The sequence below is a fragment of the Diabrotica undecimpunctata genome, chromosome 2, assembly GCF_040954645.1.
Source record: "Diabrotica undecimpunctata isolate CICGRU chromosome 2, icDiaUnde3, whole genome shotgun sequence".
Taxonomy (NCBI): Eukaryota; Metazoa; Arthropoda; class Insecta; order Coleoptera; family Chrysomelidae; genus Diabrotica; species Diabrotica undecimpunctata.
The window spans coordinates 17,886,872-17,913,003 of record NC_092804.1 but is presented as its reverse complement, the minus strand read 5'-3'; the positions used below and the strand labels follow the sequence as shown (position 1 = coordinate 17,913,003).

The 26,132-nt window shown below is 35.5% G+C and overlaps 2 protein-coding genes across 6 annotated transcripts in view; one reads left to right on the top strand and one right to left on the bottom strand.

Annotated features, from left to right (window-relative positions):
• Window positions 1-26,132, top strand: part of CdGAPr (GTPase-activating protein CdGAPr) — a 320,315-nt gene that overhangs the window by 258,176 nt on the left and 36,007 nt on the right. For all 4 annotated transcript variants that reach the window (XM_072522419.1, XM_072522421.1, XM_072522418.1 and 1 more), the window contains exons 8-12: window positions 7,071-7,226; window positions 11,730-11,892; window positions 15,549-15,825; window positions 20,417-20,544; window positions 20,606-20,763. In XM_072522419.1, coding sequence (XP_072378520.1) covers window positions 7,071-7,226; window positions 11,730-11,892; window positions 15,549-15,825; window positions 20,417-20,544; window positions 20,606-20,763 — 882 coding nt within the window. The remainder of the gene's footprint in view (window positions 1-7,070; window positions 7,227-11,729; window positions 11,893-15,548; window positions 15,826-20,416; window positions 20,545-20,605; window positions 20,764-26,132) is intronic.
• LOC140433214 (uncharacterized) lies at window positions 2,863-4,816 on the bottom strand. Of its 2 annotated transcripts, XM_072521254.1 has the most exons (3): window positions 4,677-4,816; window positions 3,270-3,422; window positions 2,863-3,197 (listed from the first exon to the last, which is right to left on the bottom strand). In XM_072521254.1, the coding sequence occupies exons 1-3, from the start codon at window positions 4,744-4,746 to the stop codon at window positions 2,968-2,970; spliced, it is 453 nt and encodes a 150-aa protein (XP_072377355.1). In that variant the 5' UTR covers window positions 4,747-4,816; the 3' UTR covers window positions 2,863-2,967. The 2 variants fall into 2 exon arrangements, with proteins under 2 accessions (XP_072377355.1, XP_072377354.1); XM_072521253.1 differs by having other exon boundaries at window positions 2,863-3,422.

The following is a 26,132-nucleotide window of genomic DNA, read 5'->3' as shown; positions in this document are numbered from 1 at the left end:
TTGTTAAAACCAATGTATGAGGAAAACGTCGAACCCATGGAGAGTTACTGAGTAATGAGTTCCTTGCGTTTTTCGCCTTTTATATATATATTTAATATTTGCAGTAATTAATCCATTCACAAATCGAATCTTGGTTATTTGTTTGTAGTGGCTTTGCATTTCCGTGTTCAAAAATAGCTCAAGCATTAAATATTTCGCCCGATTGAGCCTGATATCATGATAAATAAACAATTCAGTCGGTATAGAGTCCAATGATCCATGTTTCCTTAGTTTAATGTCAAAATTCGACAAAATAAACAATACCATATATAAAAATTATATTTATTTATTATTCAGTTCAATGCCTATATTTAAGTTGTCCACAACAACGATTCAGCTCTATGTCAGTCGAATTCCGCCAATAGATTCTTTCGAACTGCCTTCGAAGATTGAACAGTTTTCTTCAGGCCTAACAATCACCTTGGCTTAGATTGTATCCAGTAACAAAAACCAAATAAATTTTCACCGGTGATCAAGATTTCGATTACTGTTGGTTTTGGGGATACCGTAATAAGGAAAAGTAAATACTTAGATGAAAAGAGTTGTTAACCACAATAAAAAAAGCCAAAATTGAATACCTCGGTCACATCATGAGGAACAGCGAAGGATTGGTTGCTGCAATTAATTCTTCAAGGAAAAGTAGAAGAAAAACTGGGACCAGGAGGGCGAAGAATTTCCTGGCTGAAAAATCTACGTACGCGGTTCAACACAACAACCACAAATCTTTTCAGAGCCGTAGTTTACAAAATACAGATTGCCGTGATGGCCGCCAACATCCGAAACGGATAGGCGCTACAGGAAGGAAGAAGAAATACCTAGAACATCTGATAGATTGAACGTCAAATAATATCTGGAGAGTATTCGAGATGTGGTCAGACAGATTGTATTTTTTGGTAAGATAAGGTCAAAAATATCATAAAACAAACAATTAATTATTGGAATTGGATTAAAAAATTGGAATAGTGTAGGACATAAATAGCAAACGCGTAATGGCATCTAAAACTGAATGTATGTCGCAGTAGAAATAGAATAGGTAAGAAAACTGTAAAATACGATTTTTTTGTGGAACTCCAGTTTTCTGGAACCCTTTACTCGCTTGTAGTGGTCTAGCGGATTGGTACCATATGTTTGTGGAATAACTTCTTCTTTGAGTGCCTCTTCTATCGGAGATTGGATATCATTAGGGCGATTCTAATTTTATTTACTGCTGTTTTGAATAATTCGTTAGTGGTACAGCCAAACCACTCTCTTAAATTTCTCATCCAGGACATTCTTCTACGGCCTGGATTTCTGCGCCCTTGGATTTTTCCTTGGATTAAATTTTGTAGGAATGTGTACTTTTGTCCTCTCATCAGGTGGTCTAAGTATTCAAGTTTTCTCTTTTTTATATTCATATATTCATATATTTATATATTTCTATTTCGTCCGATGTTTGGCCTTCTATATTTATATTATGTCGCGCCGATGTTCTTACCCTCCAGGATTTCTTTGAGTTTATTGTGGCGTGCTTTGTCAAAGGCCTTTTCAAAGCCTATAAAGCAGGCGTGTACCTCTTGGTTAACATCTAGACATCTCTGTGTTAGGACGTTCAAGGCAAAGAGAGCTTTTCTTGCTGGAATAACTTACTAGTCGTCAAAAAATATTGACCGCATATTTTTTTTTTGTAATACGGTGTTTATTTCTTTGAAGTTTAAAATTTTTAAGTTATATATTTTCATTTCTATGTTTTAGGTTGTTTCTTTATTTTCTTTATAATATACCTGATCAAACAGACCCGATATATTACATCTTACTCCAGTTTTAGAGACGAAAACGACACTCAAAAATCATACGAACAAGCTTGATTTTGCTAAGAATGTTAATTTTGGGACCCTAAAAGAGGCAAAAAAAAGTTTGCCACTCCTACCCCCGACCTTTCCCATAAAATCCCCATCGTATGGAGGCGGAAAACATCGATTTACTAGGAATCTGTATGTCGTAGAAAAAAATATTTTAAACAATTGTGAACACAAATGTTTATTAGCACTTTTTGTGTGGAAAGCACTTGAAGCGACTGGATGTTTTAGATTGGTTTTACCGTAAAAGATTAAATTTATCGTTTTTAAGGCATATAATATGCCAAAATAACATGCTATGGGTTTTGAAGATAAGGCTCTAACAATAAAAATTTCATAGTGACCTGTCAATGAAAGTGATAAAATGGCAAAAATCGCGCAACATTTATTTAACACCTTTATAAAAACTGACTTCATTTGCAGCAAAATACAAAAATTGCATACGAAAGCTACAATCACTCTTCACCTTTAAAACGCATTTTAATATTTGTCCATAGGACACTCTGGTCAAAAGATATCGAATTTTAATTGTCGAATTGTTACCAATTTTATTTAAAATTGATTTAGAGTACGTAACTGACATTCAAAATCGCCAGTCGCTTCAAGCGTTGTTTCTGAGAGAACGGTTCATTCTACACAGAAAGGGTTAATAACATTTTTGTTCAAAATTGTTCAAAATATTTTTTTCTGCGGCGTGCAAAGTAAAATTTTTTGCATATTTTTTGGGGTCCCAAAATCGACAATCTCACCAAAATCCAGTTTATTATCTTTATAGGTTTAGTGGCATTTTCATCTCTGATGGCTGGAGTATATGGAGAATTTTATGTGTGGGTTTTTATTTAATAATTTTATTGAGCCCCAATATTGACGTATTTCTTTTAACCTACAGAGGTATTATATATAATCAATATTATTATTTATCATGTCAACACTCCGAATACTTTTGTTTTTTTATTTTTTATTTAAGTAGTAATCCATTTAATGCTGTAAAGTTTATTGTCTTTATTATATTATGACAAAAGTATCTCACTTATAAATATATAAATAATATAAAAAGAAAGCATACATTCAAAGAAACTCATTTGGATTTTCCTCATTTACGCCTGTCGTCCTCATAACAGTCTTCATCTTGGTCATCATCGTCATCTTGATTTGGTTTATTTTTCTCATTGCTATCATCTTCTTCATTCTGATCGTTCTCATTTGAACAGTCATCTTCCTCATCTTGATCCTCGTCGGTAACGGTTCTTTCGGTGTTGCCTTCCGTGGAAGCGTCATCGCAATCATCACCATCGGTATTATCGCCTCCATTTTCATTCCCACCTTTATGTTCTTTACCACCTCCATTTTTATTATCATCACCTTGTCCATTATCGCCTCCATTTTTATTACCACCTCCATGTCCTTTACCACCTCCATTTTTATTATCATCACCTTGTCCATTATCGTCTCGTCCGTTACCACCTCCATTTTCATCACCACCTCCTTGTCCTTTACCATTGCCCCCATTTCCTCTATTGTCGCTATTGCCACCTTTATTAGGCCGTGCTGCAACGAAATAGAACAATTTTAAGTTAGGCTTATTCCAATAGGCTGATGCCTTTTTTAAAAGGTTTGTACATATAAAAATAGACCAAATCAAACAATCAATAATTCTATAGTTGTTAATTACTTTTTATTGGTTATATCAAAGCTTTTTATTTATTGAACTAGAAAGACATTATATCGGAAATAAGGAAATTACTATTAGTGAGGAATCACTTATTCACTTAATACGTTTTTTTTTTTTTCATTTCTATAACTATCAGAACATTTACTTTTCTCGATTAAACTATTTTAAAACTCAAAAAGATTTGTCCTTAATGGTCAACGACTGATAAGCCAACGTCAAATCATAGAACAACCAGACAGGAAAGACTCTTAAATGATAGCAGATAATTAGCGTAGAAAAAGAAGACCTCGATACAAAACTTTACTGGCCCTCCACATAGGGGTTTTGGACGATGGACCTGCACTCCATCTCCCACAAAGGACTACATAGCATGGGAGCATGGTCGGAAAATACGGAATTCGAACTAAGGGACGAAAATGGATTATGAGTTGCGCTACTTGAAACGTACAAGGGATGGGAACAAAATTAGAAAAAAAAAAGGCTAAGAAGCTCAAAAATTAAACATCGACATACTGGTCAACAGAAACCAAGAAAAAATCCAGAGGAAATTTAGACATAGAAGAATATATTTATAATATGTACCTAAAGAATAATCGATGTGGCGATACCTAACAACAATAATCTGCATGTTAAATACAACGAAAAGATCGCCAAGTACAGAGATCTGGAAATACAAATAAGGAGACAATGGAGAATGAAAAGTACCCAGACGATACCTATAATTCTTTCTACTACTGGAGTCATTCCGAAGAACTTGCTAGAAAACATGAAAAAGCTGGGTCTGAATGAACATCTGTATAAGACCATGCAGAAAGCTATACTCCTCGCGGCATTCAGATGTGTACGAAGATTTTTGGAAGATACTCCAACATACCAAGTCACCTAGGCCTTGATAACACGTAAAGAGTTTCATCAGAGCTCAATCCTTTTGATACCGTAATTATCTGGTATGAGTGAATTTTCCCCTTAGAGGGAGTGTGAGCCGTATGGCTAAATCTGGAAATCGTATGGCATTTTTACCGGTGAGATCCCTTTGGATTGTTTCAACGCGAATTGCATCTTTAGACCAGGGGAACCGACGGCTTTACGGGAAAATTCAGTAATAAATAGTAGAATTGATATATACTTACGTAATTGTTGACTCTCTTCAATAGCAAAAAGCAGCACAAAAGCAAAAATCAAAATCATTTTGGCACTCATATTTACTTGTTTGTTTTTTCAAAACCTGGCAAACAACTTAAAAGAACACCAAACTTCTAGAATGTCGCTGATGAATGATACCATCAACATTGCAACTTTAGTTTTTATATATTTTTTTTGTTTGTGCAAATAGATTAATATGATACTATTTATTTTGCATTTCCGTTGGAACAGACACAAATATTAAATATTTTAAAAAACATCTTAGTAGTTTGTTAATATTATTGTTAGCTAAAGATTACTGTGATTTCCAGTTCGCTTCCATAACATTTATCACAATTTTAAGCAAATTTGCATGATATAGATGTCAATAAAAGAAAAAAAATTCTAGTAGTTATATTTTTTCATTCTTTGAGCTTTCAAGTATATGTCTTTTATTAGTTTAACATACAATTCTCAACAATAAAATACTTTTTTCTCTGTTTATGGCAGCTCTTCTCCAATTTACAACATTTACTATTGGAGGTCATCTGTGGGCGCTTCAAACGATTTTTTTCGTGTTTTTATGCCATCACCCTTCCGCGCAGTAGATTTTACAATCTATGACTCAGTAAAAAGGAGCAAGTTTTATATAACATCCCATAAATCTTCAACATCCACTCAAAATACATCTGACTGGTAAAAGCGACGAAGGTCTTAACAAGGCAACAGAGTCCGCACCTGTAGTTGCCTCCTTACTCGTTACTCTTCCAAAGTTATCTGTGGACTCAGAAGTGCCATCACTCAGGAAACACTTTTCCCTCTGTGCCATGTAAAACTTGGGTACGGTGGTATACAGCTGGGGATTGAGGAGCGCAGTAGTCACACCATAAATCACACCGTATGATGAGTAAGTTAGGGTGCTGCTCTCTGGAGATTTTTCGGTTGAACATGGTGTAGGTGTTTGGTGAACTCTACATGTGTGTATGTGTACTTCGTGTTTGGGCGTATCTGTCATGTTCAATCAAAAATTATATAGGTATATCATACTCTCAGTTGATCCGAGGATATTTACTCAGTTATACTTTATTCACATCTGCCCTATAGTCCTATATAATCATGGAACGAATAAGAACTTTCCCAGCCAGTAGATTATGTTTAAAGCACTGAAGAGTTTAGACTTATATTCTCAAATTTTCATGGAGAGAATGAACTTACTGAAAGCCTTTCAAGTAGTCAAGCTAAATTAAGGTAACGGACTATATTCGACACCATAAATAAGAGTCATTCTACTCTATTTAACAAGCAATTGAGTACAACTTGCCACCTCCATAGATGACATTAACATCAGGTCCCGCAAATGAGATAAAACAACAGAAGTATATCCACAACTGACAAAAGCGGCCAAAGAGATTGGACTAGAAGAAAACGTACAGAATTCAAAATGTTCACACAGAAAATATGAATGGATATAGAAACCAAATTAGGGCAGAGAACGCTGTTAGAACAATGACGGGGGCTTCACGTATCTAGGAGTCGAATTTACTGTAGATAGATATCGAAAATTGGGATATATAAAACTATCATTAGACTAATAGTATTTGTCCAGATGTTTTTGTAGTTTTTGCAAGAAAGTAACTGGGACATCTTTTCACGCAAACATAAAAGACTTATCATTATTTACATCAAATTACAATTGCTTCTTGTTTTGTACATTCAATATGTATGTTTATTTGCTAATATCTGATATACCAGCAAATGCTATTATTCCGGATGATTTCCTCTCTGGATTTTACATCCTTCCATCTCGACAGCACCTGAGCTTAATATAATTTTCTCTTTCATTATTCAAATATCGATACCTTAAGTAGTTTTAAACCTATTTATCTCTATCTTTCTAGATAATTTGGATAAAAGCTGTGATATTTATAGGCAATTGAAGTGTACCCCTCCTTAACTTTGGATACTTCTAATAAACTTATAAGTGGAAGAGATACTCTTACTAAAATACTGTGAAAATTCGGACAGATTGGAATTTAGGTATCATTACTCACAACTTAACTTAAATATTCTTCATATTAATCTCATATTGATGGTGCAAATCAGGCCAAGTAATTATTGAATTCAAGAAATCACTTTACCTATAGGTATGTGTTTGTTAAGTTTGTTATTTTTTTTTAATGGTAAAGAACAATGAAATAATTGGAAACGGTGAAAGAAAAGAAAACTACAAGCATATATGTATTTTTAAACTCAACCAGGAGAACAAAAAACGACATACTCATCTTTTTATGGTACTATCTACAATACTTTTTTTATATTATAAGCTCTTCTTATTCGTTATAATCCGTTGAGTTTTGTGTATATTGACTATAATAAAACCTATATTGATGTTTTTTTTTCAGAGAATTGCCAAATCCATTATGCACCTACCAGCTTTACCAAAGTTTCGTGAACGCAGTACAAGGCTGCAACACAGCGATTAGAAATTCAGAATCGGACCATGACAGGCTGCTAAAAATGCGGGAGACAGTACAGAAATTGCCTCCGCCGCATTACAGGTAAGCAATCATTTAAAAAAACCTATTTTTGAACAGAACATATAATCCATGAATTGTTTTAAAATCTGAGTCAGATAGAGGACCATGGCAAACCGACTAAATTTAAGAGAGATTTAAATAACGGAGAGAGATGATTGATTTCTTGTATTGAAATCCGTGAGAAATCGACATTTGATTGATGCTAATCTCAAAGAAGAGCGTAAATATATCCGAGGTGTGGTTACCAGTGTTTGGACAGTCAGTAGACGTAAGGCAGCCAACCTGACACCAAAAAGGGCAGCTACGGACTATCAATGGAGTTAGGTAGTATTCTCCGATGAAAGTAGGATCTGTTGTATACGAGAAACTGTGTCATATGGAGGCGGTTCTTGAATGTTTTGGGCAGGCATTTCCATCAATGGGTAAACTGAGTTGGTTTTCCTGCCTGGTGCAGGACGTGGAGGAGAATTAACGGAGGATCGTTATATCAGAGACTTTTTGGAGGAAAATGTGATTCGATACCTTTATTTTAATGCACAATAACGTACGATGCCATACTGAGTCACCACCATGTATATCAGACTGAGATCAGTATACCTATAATAAATTCGCCTGCGTTTAACCCAGAGTTAAATCAAATAGAGCATGTTTGGGATGAGCTTAAACGAAGGGTCCGGGACAGAAATCGTTCACCAGGGTGCATGATGGAATTAAGAGCTGCGCTTAATGATGAATGGAAAGCAATGTCTTAAGAATTTATTAGAAAAGTCATCCGATCCATGCGAAATCGATTGGAAAGTGTAATTAGGGGTGGTAATATCAAATATTGAAAAATAAAGAAATTCATTTTGTAATTGATAATTTCTCTGTTCATAACGTCTTTCTTGCGTTCCTTCCAATGATGAATATTTAGGAACCTCTGTTCGTATTGCATATTGTTCAATGCGTTCTCCAAATAATGCAGTAGTTGTTTTTGTAAGTTCAATAATAAAGTTATTTTTTGCACATTACAAATTTTAGTTCTTACATTGAAACAGGAAGATCATTAATAAAAGCGTGCAAATACTAGCATTTGCAGATGATGTTGACATAATCGCAAGATCAAGAAGAGAAATGATAGAGGCATACAACCAAATAGAACGAGCTGCACAAAATAGTGGTCTTAAAATCAATCAGACCAAAACAAAATATATGCAGGTAAGTAAAAACGCAGAAATAAGGCAGCCACAAAATGTAACAATAGGAGAATACAACATAGAGGGGATAAAAAACTTTATATACTTGGGATCCCTAGTCACGTCTGATAATAACGTTACGGAGGAAGTGAAGAGTGCAAATAAATCTTACCATGGCTTAATTAGGCAATAAGATCAGATAACGTCGCAAGAAAAACAAAATGCCAAATATATAAAACCCTAATAAGACCGGTACTCACATATGGCTCAGAAACCTGGACACTCACTAAAAGAGAGGAAACGTTGTTAGCCATCTTCGAAAGAAAAATCTTGCGACACATATATAAGGGCACAAAAGAAAACGGAATATGGCGAAGAAGATTCAACTCTGAACTATACAAAATATACCAGGATCCGGATATTATAACATTCATTAAAACAGGACGGCTGCGTTGGATAGGACATGTAGAAAGAATGGAAGAAGGCGAAATACCAAACAAAATATTTAAACAGATGCCAGTAGGAAAAAGAACAAGAGAAAGACCGAAGCTGAGATACTTAACAAATATAACAAATAGAAAATGATATAACAACCTTAAAAATAAAAAACTGGAGAAAAAAAAGCACGAAACAGATCAGAATGGAGAAGAATCCTGGAACAAGCCAAGACTCAAAAAGGGTTGTCGAGCCAGTGATGATGATGATGATTGAAACAGGAGGTGTAATTGTAATCTCATATCTCTTTGGGTCGATTGTTTTGCACTTAAGTGTAGATTATTAGACACAAACAAAAGAAATACAATATTGTGATACTTCAAATACAAGCTATCAAACATAATAATCGGCTCTTGCAGTTAAAGTTAGTGTTCAGTTTAGTCAAAACATCCATTTAATTACAGTGCAGTTGAAAGTTTATAATACCACTAAATCTAATACTACTTGCTAATTTCAATATAATGTACATTTTAAGCAAACACGTACGAAACTTTGAATTCATTAATGTCTGAAAGTTTTGACATTTAGAAGGTAGATATTATGGAATTTGTTTGTGTCAGTCCTAGTTTATATTTGATTAAGGAATAATAATTTTGGAAGTTCTTGACACACACAAATACAGAGGAAAGTATTTTTTTATAAAAATATAAAAATTTTATATTATAAAAAAATATGAAAAATGAAAAAGACAGAAAAGATTCGATTTCACGTTCAAAGCGTCTATGTATCTATTGATACGTATTTCGACTTAATAAGTCTCATCAGAATAGTTATTCATAGCCGTTCTTAACGTGAAAAATAATCTTTTTTGTCTTATAAGGAAGCAACAATAACATGGCTTCGTTATGGACGCAATAGCGACATCTGGTAGAAAAATCGGTAAGATAGTTTCGAAACAAATTCAGATTTCTGCTTTAATCTGGAACCTTCTAAAAATTGCAAGGCATGGCCAGACGATGATAAAGATGTTAAAAGAGACATGGGGAATCTAAAATTTGCATTCCACGACATGTCTATTCATCTAAGCAGAAATCCTTAACGAATTTGTTTCTCGTACTCATACAGAGTAGATCCGAATAAAATGAAAAAGACAGAAAAGATTCGATTTCACGTTCAAAGCGTCTATGTATCTATTGATACGTATTTCGACTTAATAAGTCTCATCAGAATAGTTATTCATAGCCGTTCTTAACGTGAAAAATAATCTTCTCTGTCTTATAAGGAAGCAACAATAACATGGCTTCGTTATGGACGCAATAGCGACATCTGATAGAAAAATCGGTAAGATAGTTTCGAAACAAATTCAGATTTCTGCTTTAATCTGGAGCCTTCTAAAAATTGCAAGGCATGGCCAGACGATGATAAAGATGTTAATAGAGACATGGGGAATCTAAAATTTGCATTCCACGACATGTCTATTCATCTAAGCAGAAATCCTTAACGAATTTGTTTCTCGTACTCATACAGAGTAGATCCGAATAAAATGAAAAAGACAGAAAAGATTCGATTTCACGTTCAAAGCTTCTATGTATATATTGATACGTATTTCGACTTAATAAGTCTCATCAGAATAGTTATTCATAACCGTTCTTAACGTGAAAAATATTCTTCTCTGTCTTATAAGGAAGCAACAATAACATGGCTTCGTTATGGACGCAATAGCGACATCTTAGCAATTTTTAGAAGGCTCCAGATTAAAGCAGAAATCTGAATTTGTTTCGAAACTATCTTACCGATTTTTCTATCAGATGTCGCTATTGCGTCCATAATGAAGCCATGTTATTGTTGCTTCCTTATAAGGCAGAAAAGATTATTTTTCACGTTAAGAACGGCTATGAATAACTATTCTGATGAGACTTATTAAGTCGAAATACGTATCAATAGATACATAGACGCTTTGAACGTGAAATCGAATCTTTTCTGTCTTTTTCATTTTTCATATTTTTTTATAATATAAAATGATTTTCATATCGAAAATTGGTTTCGAGGTAGTAACTAAGTATAATAGATCAGCGTTTCTATGTTTCAGTTGCTTAAAGGAAGCATTCGACTGAGTAATGCTCAAAAATGTAATTCATCTTTTGTACAATGGAAAAGTTCCCTCATATATCATAAAACTATTGAAAACATCTACCAAAACCGCAAGATAGAAGTCAGAATAGATGGACAACTTACGCGACCTATACATATATTAAGCTGTTCAATTTAGTCAAGCCATAAAAAAGTCTTATCAAAAACACAATCACGCACGTATACACGCATACTCGCAGGCACGAACGCAGACTCGCAGGCTCATAGGCATGCACAGAGGCTCGCGCGCAGGCAAGCACCCACGAACGTGCGCATAAACCTGCTCGCGAACACACCCAACATTAAACAAGTAATAGAAATAAAATGCCTTTGGATTACACTGTCCAGTTTTGGAAACCTGAAGAGAGAAATGATAGATCATCTACAAAAGCAAGATTCGCAGGATATCTTAATAACATTATATGGCAAAACCGACAGATTAGCTTCTTGTTGTGTCAAGATTACCACGGCAAATACCTCACGATCTTCTGCTATATGAAAATGATGGTCCTGCGATTCCTATTTCGGTCCAATCTAGAATGTTTCTCATCCAAGAAGCTTACTTTCTGTCTATAAGCTGTAAGCTGACTTAATTATTTATGTTGGTATAGTGTAATGCTCTAATATATTTAGATAACAACGTCCAAGCTTTTAATGGATATATCCAGATTTATACCCATGGGCTTAATTTAAACTTCTCTCATTACTAGTCTGAAAATTAATTTTCAACCAATACTTTCCATAAACAGTCAACATAATTTTTTTGTTGTTTTGTATGTTGCAGGACCCTGGAGTATTTGATGAGGCATTTGGCGAAAGTAGCAAAACATGGAGCTAGCACGGGAATGACGACAAGGAACGTTGCTATTGTATGGGCCCCTAATCTTTTAAGGTGCGAGGCTTTGGAAGTTGGAGGCGTAGCAGCTTTACAAGGTGTTGGAGTTCAGGTAAGACAGTTGTATTTACTAAAGTATTAAGTGACTATCAGCATATAGACCAAAAAATACATTAAATATAGATAGACCAGAAGGCATTTGACAGAGTAAAACATGACAAATTAATGACTCTAATGCAAGAAATTGGAATTGACAACAAAGATCTTAGAATTATCAGAAACATTTACTACAATCAAACGGCCAAAATCAAAATAGAAGACCAGTTAACTGATAAAATTGCAATAGAACGTGGAGTACGACAGGGCTGTATTTTGTCTCCATTGTTGTTCAACATTTATTCTGAATGGGTATTTAAGGAAGCTTTAGACGGTTGTGCGAAAGGAATACTAATAAACGGTGAATGGTTGAATAACATTAGATATGCAGATGACACTATAGTTTTTGCCGATAATCTGAATGACTTACAGATATTAACAAATCGCATAACAGAAGTCAGCAACAGATACGGACTAGCTCTTAACATAAAGAAAACCAAATTTATGACAATTAGTAAAAAACCAATACTAAACGCTCAACTAACAATCAACCAACAGAATATCGAAAGAGTCGAGCAATATACATATCTAGGCACCAATTTAAATAGCCAATGGGACCACTCAACAGAAATTAAACAGCGAATAATAAAAGCAAAAGCAACATTCGTTAGAATGAGAACCATTTTCAACAGTCGAGACATATCATTAAAAACAAAATGCCGTTTATTGAACTGCTACATATTCACAGTTCTGCTCTACGGAATGGAAGCATGGACACTGACTGTTGCATCTATGAATCGGCTCGAAGCTTTCGAAATGTGGTGTTATAGGCGCATCTTACTTATATCCTGGGTTGACAGAGTTACTAATATGGAGGTCCTGCGTAGAATGGGGAAAGAATGTGAAATTCTCATGACCGTCAAAACTAAAAAGTTGGAATATCTAGGACATGTAATGAGAAATCCAGAACGTTACGGCCTTCTCCCGCCAACATCCGGAACGGATAGGCACTTTAAGAAGAAGAAGAAGACCATTATTAGAGAGTGTAGCCTTTCACGAGCGATGTTTAGTAATGATGCAACATTTTTTATAATCAGATTAGTAACTAATTATTATATATTACTTTAAGATTAATTTTAAAAACCCTTTGCAATTACCGCAGCTACGCCAATGGCCGTATCCAAAAAACTTTTGTGCCTTGCCGAAACGAATAACGATGTTTTGAAAATAGACCTAGAATCTCATATTTTATATAGGTCTTATTATTGTAATCTGTTTGGTATGAGAGATGCCGATATAGGCTTTTATGAGAAGGTAACGGTACTTTAGAATTTTGTATCTTTATAGATCTAATTCTTCGTATATCTTTCAGCTTTTTATTCCTTAAAAGAAGTACCGAAAGATGCAGGTTACTTTTTGGCTGCTTTGTTAGAAATTTGAGAGCAACCGGCTTCATCGTCATTTTAAAGAACATTTAGACCCTTTTTCTATAGCGCTGGGAAGAAAGTAATAAAATTTTTTAAACTTTACAAATACTTAGGTCAATGCAGCGGCTACTTTGGTTAAAAGAGAACCTTTTCCTCAATATTGTACAGTTATTTGCCTTTTTGCTTCCATTTTTAAAAAATACCTTTATGTTTATATAATGTCGGTTCTTGTTATGAAGGAATTCTTTAAGTGGGTATTATTCTGTTCTAGGGGATAGTTTGTCCAATTAGAGAAAGAGAGAATCACTTTTCGTTTGGTAGTCTAAGAGATTAGACGGACTTTTCGTTGCATCTTCTGCCTGCACGATCTACATCGCTGTAACTATTTTCCATCATCACTGGTGTGAAAATAAAATATCCTAATAGGCCCCGAATTACCTCTTCATTGAATTTGGTAACCGTCATGATTTCATTGGCAATGATTTGATGCGCGACATTGGCATTTATAAGTGCTGTGCCAGTCAAGAGCTCCATCGATAATTTTCTGTGCCATTTTATTTCTTTACGTAATGGCGAATTAGAGCTTTTCATTTGATTTGATAGATATATCAATGAAGCTTTTATATTTATTATATTCAATGACATTCTTTGGCTTTACAACATCACCGCGTGGCTTCTGCATTGTCACCATTTCGTCAGCGAATTTGGTACTAATTATCAGCACATCTTGCCTGTCGCACTTCTGAACAACGATGCCCGAAGTTTCGTCAATGCACACGTTTTCCTTTGGAACGATGACAGCCTTGAATTTATCCTTCAGTGTCCTAACCAAGGGAACGATCTTCTGCAAACAGACTGTTGTTACTGAATTATCGTTGAAATGCAGAGTTTTCCACCATAACTGGAAGCGATTTCTTGATATTACTTTTTTGCTATGATTCACATAAAGATCATTCTTTGACCAGTACAAATGAAAATATGGAAAACGACATAATCCTATCCATATAACTATACCCAGGAATCATTTTATTTAGGCGACATTAGCGTTGTGCCACCCTATAATACGTGCTCTTTTTTTTCTGATTTCTTTCCTGACACTACAGGGCATAACGATTTGTTTGTTCGACCTAAAAATTAAAAACAAAATCAAAATCAGTTGAATAAAATAAATTAGATATTTACCATCGTGGATAAGAGACCATCGTCTACGAAATATTCGTAGAATTGAAAGGGCAATTTGTTGTAGAAGTTTTCGTATAATTATCTATGAAAACCTGCAGATTATATTACTCAAATGTAAATTTCTGTAAATTTTCACCGTTGACCGACCCCCAGACAATAGCTTCATTCATTGCATTGGATACTCTTGGTTCTTCTAAAATTTCCTGTTCGGAGACTTCAGAATGTTGGGCAATGACAGATTCTATAGCAGCATCAACATGTTCTCCGAAATTCGCATATTCTTTTTCTTTACTGGTGGACGCCGATACATCTTGTCCCAACGGTTTGGTATTTCCGGCCACACGTTTTCTTTTTTATTCTGTTCCAGAGTACTCGATTCATTTTCACTGCCATTTGCCTTTTCTTGCCAATATTTTTCAAGTTTTTGTTGCTCTTTCTCGTACGACTGCATTGTACCGCTCTAATCTAAGTACTGTCAAGAAAAACGCAAGCCACGGCGACGGCGCCTTTGCTTGTTAGATTTGCCGACACGTTATCAAAAGGAATAGACAAGTCAAGGCGTACTGCCACGTTGGACTCTCATAGTCTCATAGGCATTTTGTGATAAAAATCTTGCTGGTGACCGAGAAACTCCAACGTGGAGTCGTATACTCACATTTTGAAAAATGAATTTTTAACCAAAATTCGCATTTTAAAGTGTTAGATTTTCATTTGAAACTTAAAGAAAGTAATAGAAATACCTGTTAAACCAACTAAAAATTAATGCTACCGGTATGGCAGTTTGGTTTATTTTCCTACGTGCTCGATTAGCTGAGCATCTGACAAAATGCTCCCTGTAGTTCGTTTACATCGCGAATACTTCCAACAAGTCATGTGGCAGATAATGACAGATGACAACACAATTTGAAAACCTTAAATTTCCTATTGGTATCATTGTTTCTAGATAATTGTTGGAATATAATTTCGGATAACAATTTTTGTGTGACTTTTGACAATATCTAAGTTTTCTTTATTACCATTGATACAACAATATTTTCTCTTCTAAAAATTGGTTGATTTTCAGGCAGTCGTAACTGAATTTCTAATCTGTTACGCCGACTTAATATTCTGTGATCATCTACCCAACTTCGACCAACCAACGTTGACAAATGAAAACCTCTTATCGAAGAAGTGTAGGCCAAACAGTTTGGCCATCTCTACTCCAACAAAATTGATCACGTTAGAAGAAGCAAGAAATAAACATTTGCCAAACAAAGCCGAAGAATGCAACTACATCGAAGTCGGAGGAGGTCCTAAGAATTTGCCTAAGAAGTATCATACTGTAATAGAGTTACCTTCGGGTAAGTACGATTGATTTGTAAGTAGTATTACGTTTAGGGTTTAATTATTCATATTTTTGAACATACGAGGCGTGTTTTTTAAGTAAGTACCGTTTTGGAACTAAAAAAAGACGTGCAAAGATATGGCAATAATTTTATTTTTACATGAAAGCCTGTACCTTAATCTACTTTTCTACATAATTTCCGTGAATATTGAGGCACTTGTCATAACGTGGCACCAGTTTTTGGATACCCTCCTGATAAAATTCTGCCGCCTGACTTGTTAACCACTGCATCACAAATGTTTTGACTTCGTTATCGTCTTGAAGACGCTGACCGCCCAGGTGTTTCTTCAAGTGCTGGAACAAATGGTAGTCGCTGGGCGCCAGATCAGGGCTGTATGGAGGATGATCTAGAGTTTCCCATTTAAATGATTTGATGAGATCTTTGATTAGCCACATGTGGACGGGCATTGTCATGCAGCAAAACGATACCCTTACTCAACTTTTGTTCTGGATTGCACGACGCAGATTTTTCAATGTCTCACAATAAGACGCTGCATTGATTGTCTCATTACGAGGCAGAAACTCCACTAGCAATACTCCTTTTCTGTCCCAAAAAACTGTGCACATGATTTTCCGGGCAGAAATTGTTTGCTTAAACTTCACTTTTTTGGGTGATGATGAATGTCGCCATTCCATGGATTGTTGTTTCGATTCTGGTGTGACGTAGGCCACCCACGTTTCGTCACCAGTAACAATTTGGTCTAAAAAATCTTCACCTTCACTGTGGTACCGCTCAAGGAAAGTCAATGCACTGCCTAAACGTTGGGTTTTGTGCAAATCCGTCAACATTTTTGGAACCCAACGTGAACACAATTTCCGGTAATTCAAGTTCTCGGTAACAATGCGATACAAAATACTACGAGAATACTGAGGAAAGCAGTCGGACAATGATGAAATTGTAAAGCGTCTGTTTTCTCTCACCTTTTCTTCCACTTTCTGCACCAAATTTTCATTAACAACCGAAGGACGCCCACTCCGTTCTTCATCATGCACATTTGTGCGGCCATCTTTAAATGCTCTCGCCCATTTCCTTACCATTCCATCACTCATAATGTTTTGTCCGTAAACTTCAACGATCTCACGACGAATATCGATCGGTTTTACGCCTTTAGCACTAAGAAATCGTATAACAGCCCGTACTTCACAATCATCGTGACTCACGATTGTTGTAGGCATCTTAAACACTGGAGTAAACAAGTATACAATGAAGAATCAGACTGTAATGGCGTCAGTGCGTAGACAAGAGATGTAGGTAACCAGCGCTCATGCGCGGAACGCCCACCGTAGCGCTGCGGCGGCGGAATCGCAAAATTTTTAATCACTCTATATTTCTTATCACTGTCGTTTATTGTACCGTCTTTAAAATTAACGAAAATCGTAAGAATGAAAATAATATATTTAGATACTCAAATTTATGAGTAAAATAATCTTTAAATTAACAATTAAAAAATTAGGAAGGTCACATTTTCAAATACCATTGTAAAAACGATTTGTTGATTTAGACACATTCCATAAATATGTATTTAAGCTTAAACACAAGCAGACTAAACAAGATTTGTTAAAATAAGTTATTATTCGTATCATTCGTTGTTTTTCGTTTTTAAAAAAATTAAAGTGATTCTACAAATTATCATTTCTTAGGACTTGGCTCACGACCTATTGGTTCTTTAGCTTCCTTTGTATTCAAACGTGCTGGTATTCTACAAAGTAAGAAAAATATTTCCAAGCATGTCAGATTTTCGCATGTGATATGTTCTGAAAGTTGTGTGGCTAAAGGTAAGATTCTCACGTAGGTCCAGCACTTCATATTTATACAATAAAACAATGTAGATATATTAGTATTCATCGACAAAGTATGCTATATGTAGAAATTACTCTATCAAATTTTCAGAGCCTATACATCCAAAAAAACCTTAAAATTCATAAATATATTAAATATTTGCTAGGTGCTTATGTTCAAACATATTTAGAGCTAGTCTGCACTAATGTTAAACATAAATCGGAATTTAGAGTATAATTTAATAAACTGAATCCAGAATTTTTAACAACCCATTAAACTGAATATTTGCGTAAAAATACCAGATGTGAGTCCAACACTGGATAGCGTAATTTAACCGTGTTTGTACATTGCTTGAAGATTATCTGCGTGAAGGACGACCAACAGCACCACCTATAGGAAAAACTATCGAAAAGATAGGCATAGCAGATGCATCGAGTAGGAGTCGATAGCTTTACGGTGAAGAAATCAAAAATAGCTTTGCTATCAACTTCATATAGGCAGTTATAACAAAGAAACGACTTTACAGGGTATGGCGTGTGACAGTGTTCTTCTAACTGACCCCCTTTCAAAGCTACAAATTGATGTAGAATATTAAGCACTTATCAAAGTAAGAATGCTGCGATGCTACGTCTTCTATCTCCTTTTTATGGTGTTTTTAAAAAGCATTTGAGATGAGAGATCATGAAGGTCCTCAGAAGAATGAAGAAGAACCGAGAGGTTCTGAGCACCATCGAACTCGAAAGCTACAGTACTTCGGGACACATTATGTGAAATGAATACGGATATGCATGCTGCAAGCCACCCTGCAAGGAAAAAATTTCGAAATCGAGGTCCAGGAAGAACAAGAACATCCTGGTTTAAGAACCTCGAGACACTGGTTCAATACAGCATCCCTGCTGCAGATAAAATAAAGACTGCCAAGATGATCGCCAGCATTCGTCACGGATAGGCACACCAAGAAGAAGAAGACATCTTCTGGACCAGCTATGCAGAAAACTTTTTCACTTCTAGACCGGCGCCTTTTTATTTTGCTTTATATAACTTAAACAGTGTAATTAAAAGGGTAGTTTCTTAAAGTACACGTCACATCTCTATTGTTCAACACTGGAATCCTATTTTTTCTTCTTCTTAGGATGCTATTTGCTCAACACCAGCCAATTGGCTTATTGTACATATTTTATTAACTATTATAGGAAATCAGGCAGATTTGTTTTATATAAACTCTTCACCAACATCCGATAGATTTCATCCATCCCATATGCATATAACCCTCCCGTAGGAACACTTAGTTCTGCGGAGCCTGCTTTTCTGTGCTGAAGATTTATTTGTAGATCCTGATTAGGACCATAGAGACCCATCTAGGACAAAGACGGGGTCAGCGGCCCCAATCATCTACATTTTTATTTTTAGAATCACAAGAATGACTCATTTCAGAGTACTCTTCTGAGCCATTACTTTTTGTCTTCGGGCCATTGTACTCCCAAGAGTCAGGACGAAACACTGTCAGGCATGGCGCCAAGCCTATAATCCTTAAAGTTGGTCAGCTCTCTAGGGCATCGCTTAGACACCTCTTTCACCTGTGCCATGCATCAAATGGACACGATGGTGTTACATCTCGGGAATGAGGAGCACAGTAGTCGCAGCATAAATGTCATGGTATAATTAGTCAGTTATGGGATGGCTGTTTTTGTGTTGTAAGTGTGTGCATGTATTTATGTATATCAAGCAATAATTGTATGTCTGCAGCACCTACATTCTGAGTTGATCCGCGGGTGTTCATTCAGTTATACCCTATTCACACCTATCTGTCTACATATCCATATATCTGCCTATTATATATTATAGTCATCATCATAATTCAGCCAATCGCATCCATTGCTGGACACAGGCTTCCCTCAGTCTCTTCTAGTGTTCTCTACACTTGTCCGCTTGTAGCCAGTTTCCCACTACTCTTTTCACGTCATCGGTCCATCTAGTCGGTGGTTGTCTTCAGCTTTTATAGTTTCTTCATTCTATGATTTATCTTGTCCACCGTTCATCTTATGCTCTTGCTAAGTGATCTGCCTAGTTCGATTTTAGCGTTGTGATTCATTCCATGTCGTCTTGAACGTGTGATCTTTGTGTTGATTTTTTATGTGGTCTTGAAGGCTCAGGCCAGCATTGCACGTTCCATGGCTCCTTGTTTGTATTTGTGGAACTTCTTAGAATATGGCTTAATTTGCCTGTTCTATATACCCATAGGAAATTGCATATTAGCGATAGGGACGCCCCATGTTGTGAATGAGAACTTCCTCACTCTTGAGTTGTGTACTTGTGAGCTCAAATTCACATTGTCAGCGCGGCACAAATTGAACTATATTACAAAACTGGCAATTTTTATTACTACAAAGCTCAAGAACAAGGATCCATTCTGTCAAACATCACAGTGTGGTAAAATTATCCACCTGTGACCTAATATACTTAATATTGAACCATAAGAGCACTATACAGTTCACGACATCATTTGGAAGCAACTTAATGTCACAAATTATAAATTATTGTTTATATTATAAAGGTTGATAAAATAATTTAGCTATTTTAGGTTTAGCTCTTAGGAGATTAGATTCTGGAACACACTTTATAAATACCGAAAACAATGTACCCTTATATTAAGATTAGTTGTGATTCTGCATATTATTTTTGCATTCAAACATTTTGGTTATCACTGACTGCCACGTTCATCTTTTTCGAAGATTTTATAAATGACTATTTATTGGTTTTATTGTAGGAGCAAGAAAGCGGGGCCATACAAAACGTTCACCTTTGGGCTGGAGGATGTTCTTTTCGAAATCCAGAAATCAAACTCAGGGTAATATGTCAAAAAATCGAAAGGCTTCCACGCCGGTTACTATAAACGTACGTATATCAATAATGTTCGAAAGAATTTACACTATCACTAACAAAACGTTTATTTTAGGAAAAATTCGTAACTGAATCGGATCTGACAGAAATGAAACGGAAGTTAAGGTCAGTGAAATCGGCAGAAAGTTTGACATCCGGTCATTCCGAACCAGCCAGCTGCGAAGATGTTTTGGGACCACTGCATTCTCTTCATAAACCTCCCGGCCACAACAGGTAAATATATATCACCGCGTACATAAATTTAAAAGTGATTTTCATTGGAAAACTAGCTTTTGCAATAACTTTGTCTAGATAACAGTTTTCGTTATTATGTATTCGTTTACTTTATTAATATTTTTTCCTCTTAATTATATAACCAAATCCTCAGCGTATAATTTCGCCTTAAACAAGTTTTGGAAAAATTTTGTTTATCGCTACCAAGAAGAGTATTGAACTAATAACAGATCCTTGAGGTGTTTCAATTTGTTTACTTTTTAGTGCTGGACACTGTATCATTTATCTTAACTTTAAATTGTCTCTTGTTAAGAAAATAATAAATAAAATATAGCATGTTACCTTTGACACCCAAATAACTCAATGTGTTAAGAATCTCGTACCTCCAAGCCATGAAACGCTTTTGTTATAACGAAAAGACAGCAAGACATTCCGGCCAATTGCAAATGATTAATGTATTTCGGACTCCAGGTCTATTAAATTATCTATGGTTGATCTGTTCCTATCTATGGTTGAACTATCTATGGTTTAACTATCTATCTATGGTTGAACTTAAAGTAAAGGATAGATTGCTTAAACAAATACAACAGAGATATTTGCAGTATTTTGGACACATTGCTAGAAGACCAGGTACGATGGAAAAACTGATAGTCGAGGGTAGAGTAGAAGAAAAGAGACCTAGGGGAAGATCTCCAAGCCGTTGGGTAGATCAAACAAAAATACTAATTAACCAAGGGTTACATGAAGCCGAACAACTAGCCCAGGACAGAGAAGGATGGAGAGAAATCGTGCAAAAACTGTAAAGGCCTGATGGTGTCACCACATCCCAAAAGGGATTAGGACTGAGGAGGAGGAGGATCTGTTGTCTATTAGTAGGCGTTCTTGACACATGCGTGCGAAATGTGCTTACATGCCTGCGTTTCTTTATCTCCGGGTCTATCTCCAATAAAATCTGAGTCTCTACCTGATGAGTTTCCAACAAAGACAAAACATGCCATGTCATAGTGGAAACGAAGATAGACTTTTAGAGAGATGACAGGCTGTCATGCTTTCTAGTGCCACCTATATAAAATTCATTATATTTTTCATTATCTTATTTATCTACTATTTACTCAGACTTATTTTTTTATTCCGTATTATTCCATTGCATAACACTAAAAAACTTCCATGTTTACTACTAATTTTATGTTTTCCTTATGAATTTGGATTATATTTTAAAGTTTTTTATATCTTGTAAATAACATTGTTTATATATTAAATACGGACATAATCCATGTCGGCTGATAAAGACTATTTGTTATGCGGGAATATTATCTCGATATTTTAAGAGATTAATATATTTGTGAACCTTACCCAGAGCTTCTTAACATGGTGTTAAAACACTGATAGATGAAAAAAAAAATAGTTTGCCAATTTGCATATTCAAAATGTACTTTGTTGAGATGTTGAGATTTATTGATAAAATAATAAAAATATAGTAAATGGAGAAATAGTCCATTAATAAATGATAAGAAAATAAATGGATATAGATATTACAAGTGATCGAAATGAAAAGGAATTAAAAAGTACCATGACATTAGTCTATGTACCTATCTATCAAGATTTACAGGCAATTTAATATCCTCTGAATTCTCGAAATATTTTCTTTTTTTAGGTTATTTACTTCTCTTTGTGTGTGGGAGGCCAGTTGGACTTTTTTTATGGAGAAATTTGTATTGTGTGATGTATGAAGCCTGAGCTACTAAGGCGTTTTGTTTTGATATTAAACTAGAGTAAAAAAACCACCATTTTTGGTATTATTTTCATTCATTTTTTAATATAATCTTCTTTTGGCTCAATGTACTTGGTAAAAATTTTCGAAGAGTAATTTTGTTTGAACTCCTCCAAATTGTGAGACATTTTGAGGCGTGATCTCATCGTTTGGAAAAATACTTTTTATTAAGGTTAGTAACAATAAGTAGTCGCCCGGGGCTTAATCTGGCGAATACGGTGTATGGTCAACCAATTTGTATTCCAATTGGTGTAACGGCCACCTTGTGAGCAGGTGCATTGTATTGATCAGACAAACCATACCAATCAAAATGAGGTCCTTAAACCAACTTAAAAATTAAAGAGGATGGCAGCCATGACGCTACTCTGAGCCAGGGCATTATTTTATCTTCTTCATCGGCTCTTCAGCAGTTCTTTGCCTTCAGCATGGCATAGAATCGCCTCGTTTTGCCTCAAAGAATCGAGAATTTTTACTAGGTAGCAATCTTTGAGCGTATCATAGAGTTGTCAATATCAATAGTCAATGTATCGTAGTAGGCAGAGCTCAGGTCGAGCAGCTGTATATTATTAGTTTATTTTTATATCCCTCTTCTACATATTCTTGGATTATTCCGAATAGCTGCCAGCAATTCATGTGAGGTTGAGAATTTGGCTAATACTTGATTTATCTGATCTGGACCCAGCTTGTTTTTTGGGATTAGTCTTTTATCTTAAAAAGATGGTATAGGAGAGAGAGAGATTTGTTTGTTTTTAGTTTTCCTTTAATATTTCGGAACTCTGCAACTGTGCAAGTCTTAATACCACTTGCTCTACTTCTTGGCGACTGGGCTTAAGTTTTTTACTTGTTTCACACATATATCATCTACGCTCGTGGCCTTGCCATTCCTCGTTAAGTGGAGTGAGCGGCGTGATTTAATTATTTAATTGTGTAAGTTGGCTGGAGGAATTTGTGTTAAATTTTGAGTTTTTAATTATTTTTTATCTCTGGTTTTGCTGGGCTTTACGTTTAGTAGGAGCTGGTTAGCTTCTTGATCAGAGGTTACTTTATGGGCTTGCCTGGTCTCAGTAAGGTTACAACTGAGCTTCTTGATGAAACTCCACGCCATCTTACTGCTGTATGTCATTTACTTTGGTGATATTTCCATCAGTACACGCTATCATTTTTTTTATTAAATGAGTTTTCGTTATATAGTTTTTCGTAATTGGCCAGAATGGTTTTTGATGAATCTTTCTATTTCCCCTTTCTGAAGTTGAATCTTCTACGGAGCGGAGTTTTTGTTGCTCCTATCGCTGCGTGCACTACTATCGCTATAGGTTATTGTTGGGTTTTTGGGATTGGTTCATAGACACTTCTTTGATGCAGCAGTCCTAGATGTTAAAGAATATGAAGCAGTTGTACGGATGATAGCTTCGCCTGCAGATTTTGCTGGTAAAGAGTAGGCCAATTTTGAGTCATGCAGAATTTCCAGGTTTGTCCACATTGTAACGAACGCGAAGAACCAGATTACATAGGGATTTTAAGCAAAGGGAGCTTTTTTACTTTTCTTTTATGGCCTTCTAGTTTCTAAATTTAAAAGCAATAAAATATTTTACGATCGGCTATTAAAAACCTTTTTAGTAAGAATAGAATAACAAAAAATGCAGGTGTGTACATAAAAGGTCCGCTTCAAATCTTCAAATTGTTATATAATCGTCTCTCCAGGATCGTCTTAGTCTACCTCGTTTTCTTCTAGTTGGCGGAGTTCATTCTTCTATTTTTTTTTGCCATCTATTTTCAGGCATTCTCTGAAGGTATCCATACCAGTTAAGTCTTTTGGCTTCGATTGTGTCTATTATGTCTAGATCGATTTCCATTTCTCTCCGAATATCTTCGTTTCTCACCCTACCAAGTCTAGTGAGCTGGCAACATCGTCTCCAGTAGTTCATTTCCATGGCCTTAATTTTTTATTTGTTTCTTTGGTTTATTTCCCAGAGTTCAGCGCCGTACAGCCCAATACTTTCTATTATTGTTTTATAGATTCTTCTTTTATTTTCTTTTGTTATTTTTTTATTCCATAATAGTCCCTGTAGCTGTCTGGTGGCTGATCTTGCTTGGCCAATTCTGGAGTGTATTTCTTCGCTACTTCCTGCTTTTGATGTTATTTGGACTCCCAAGTATTTAAAATTGTCTGTTGGTTTTATAGTTCCCATTTCGATTTGTAGGCTTTCTGGTTTTCTCCTACAACTTAGTACTCAGTTTTTTGTATATTAATTGTGAGGCCCCATTTGGTATACTCATCTTCCAGTTTTCTAAGCATGTAGCCTACATCACTCTCGTCTTCAGCTAGAATGGCTTGGTCGTCAGCGAAGTGTATCGTGTACAATCTATCATCTCCGATTGGGAGGCCCATATTGCAGCACTTTCTTCTCCACACTGAGAGTGCCTCATTTAGGTATATTTTGAAGAGTGTAGGTGCTATGCAGCAGCCTTGCTTTAGGCCCTTACTAATAGGAATTTCTCTAGTTAATCTTTTTCCAGTTTTAATGTTTGCCGTCATATTTTTGTAGAGCTGTTGTACTGCTTGTATATTTTTTTTGCTTATTCCTTGTTTTTCCATTGCTACCCAAAGCATTGAAAGTGGTACACTATCGTATGCCTTTGTCAGATCTATAAAGACTATATGAGTTGAAAGGTTGTGGGCTAATCTTTTCTCGATAACTTGCTTTAGAGAGAATATACTGTCCATACAGGATCTGCCTGCACGAAAGCCATTCTGTTCTTCAACATGTGTCATCTCTTTTTCAATTTTGTTTTTTATTATTTTTCCATACAGTCTTGAGAGTGAATTTATGACACTTAGCCCCCTGTAGTTTGAACAATTCTTTCTATCTCCTTTTTTGTAGATGTTGTTAATATGTGCTTTTGTCCACTTCGGTGGTAAGTCGTGTCCATTATAGAATAAGGTGAAGACATATGCCAGTAATTCCCGTAATACTTGTGGGCTATGTTTTAATAATTCAGTTGGTATACCATGTGGTCCGCATGACTTCCGATTTTTTAGAGTTTGTATTGCATTCTCGAGTTCCTGTACTGTTATTTCATCGTCTTCACTGAATTCCAGTTCATATGTTGTTGTACTGATGTTCGTGAATTGAGGTCTTGTTTCAGTCAAAAGTTGTGAGTAGTGTTCGATCCAAGATCTTTCTTTATTAAATCTATTCTACTCGTTTCTTTTCTGTTTGTTCTCAGATTTTTTACCGTTTTCCATGCTTCTCTTGATCTTGTTGACCCTATATATTTGTTGAGTTCTTCGCATTTACTTTCCCAGGAAATATTTTTTGCTTTAGTTACTAAATTTTTTACTTCTCTGTTTGATCTTGCATATGTTCGTCTATCATCTGGATCATTTGTTTGTAGCCACTTTTGATATGCTTGTTTCTTGTTGTGTACTGCATTGGCGATGTGATTTGTCCACCACAATGGAGTATTCTTTTTGTTCTTTTGGATTGTGCCGAGCGCTTCGTAAGGTGCTTCGTTGATTTTATTGATTATCTCTTTATAGGTATTCTGGGCTGAGGAGTAGATCAGGTTTGCCAATTTTTGGCTGAGTCGCTTATAT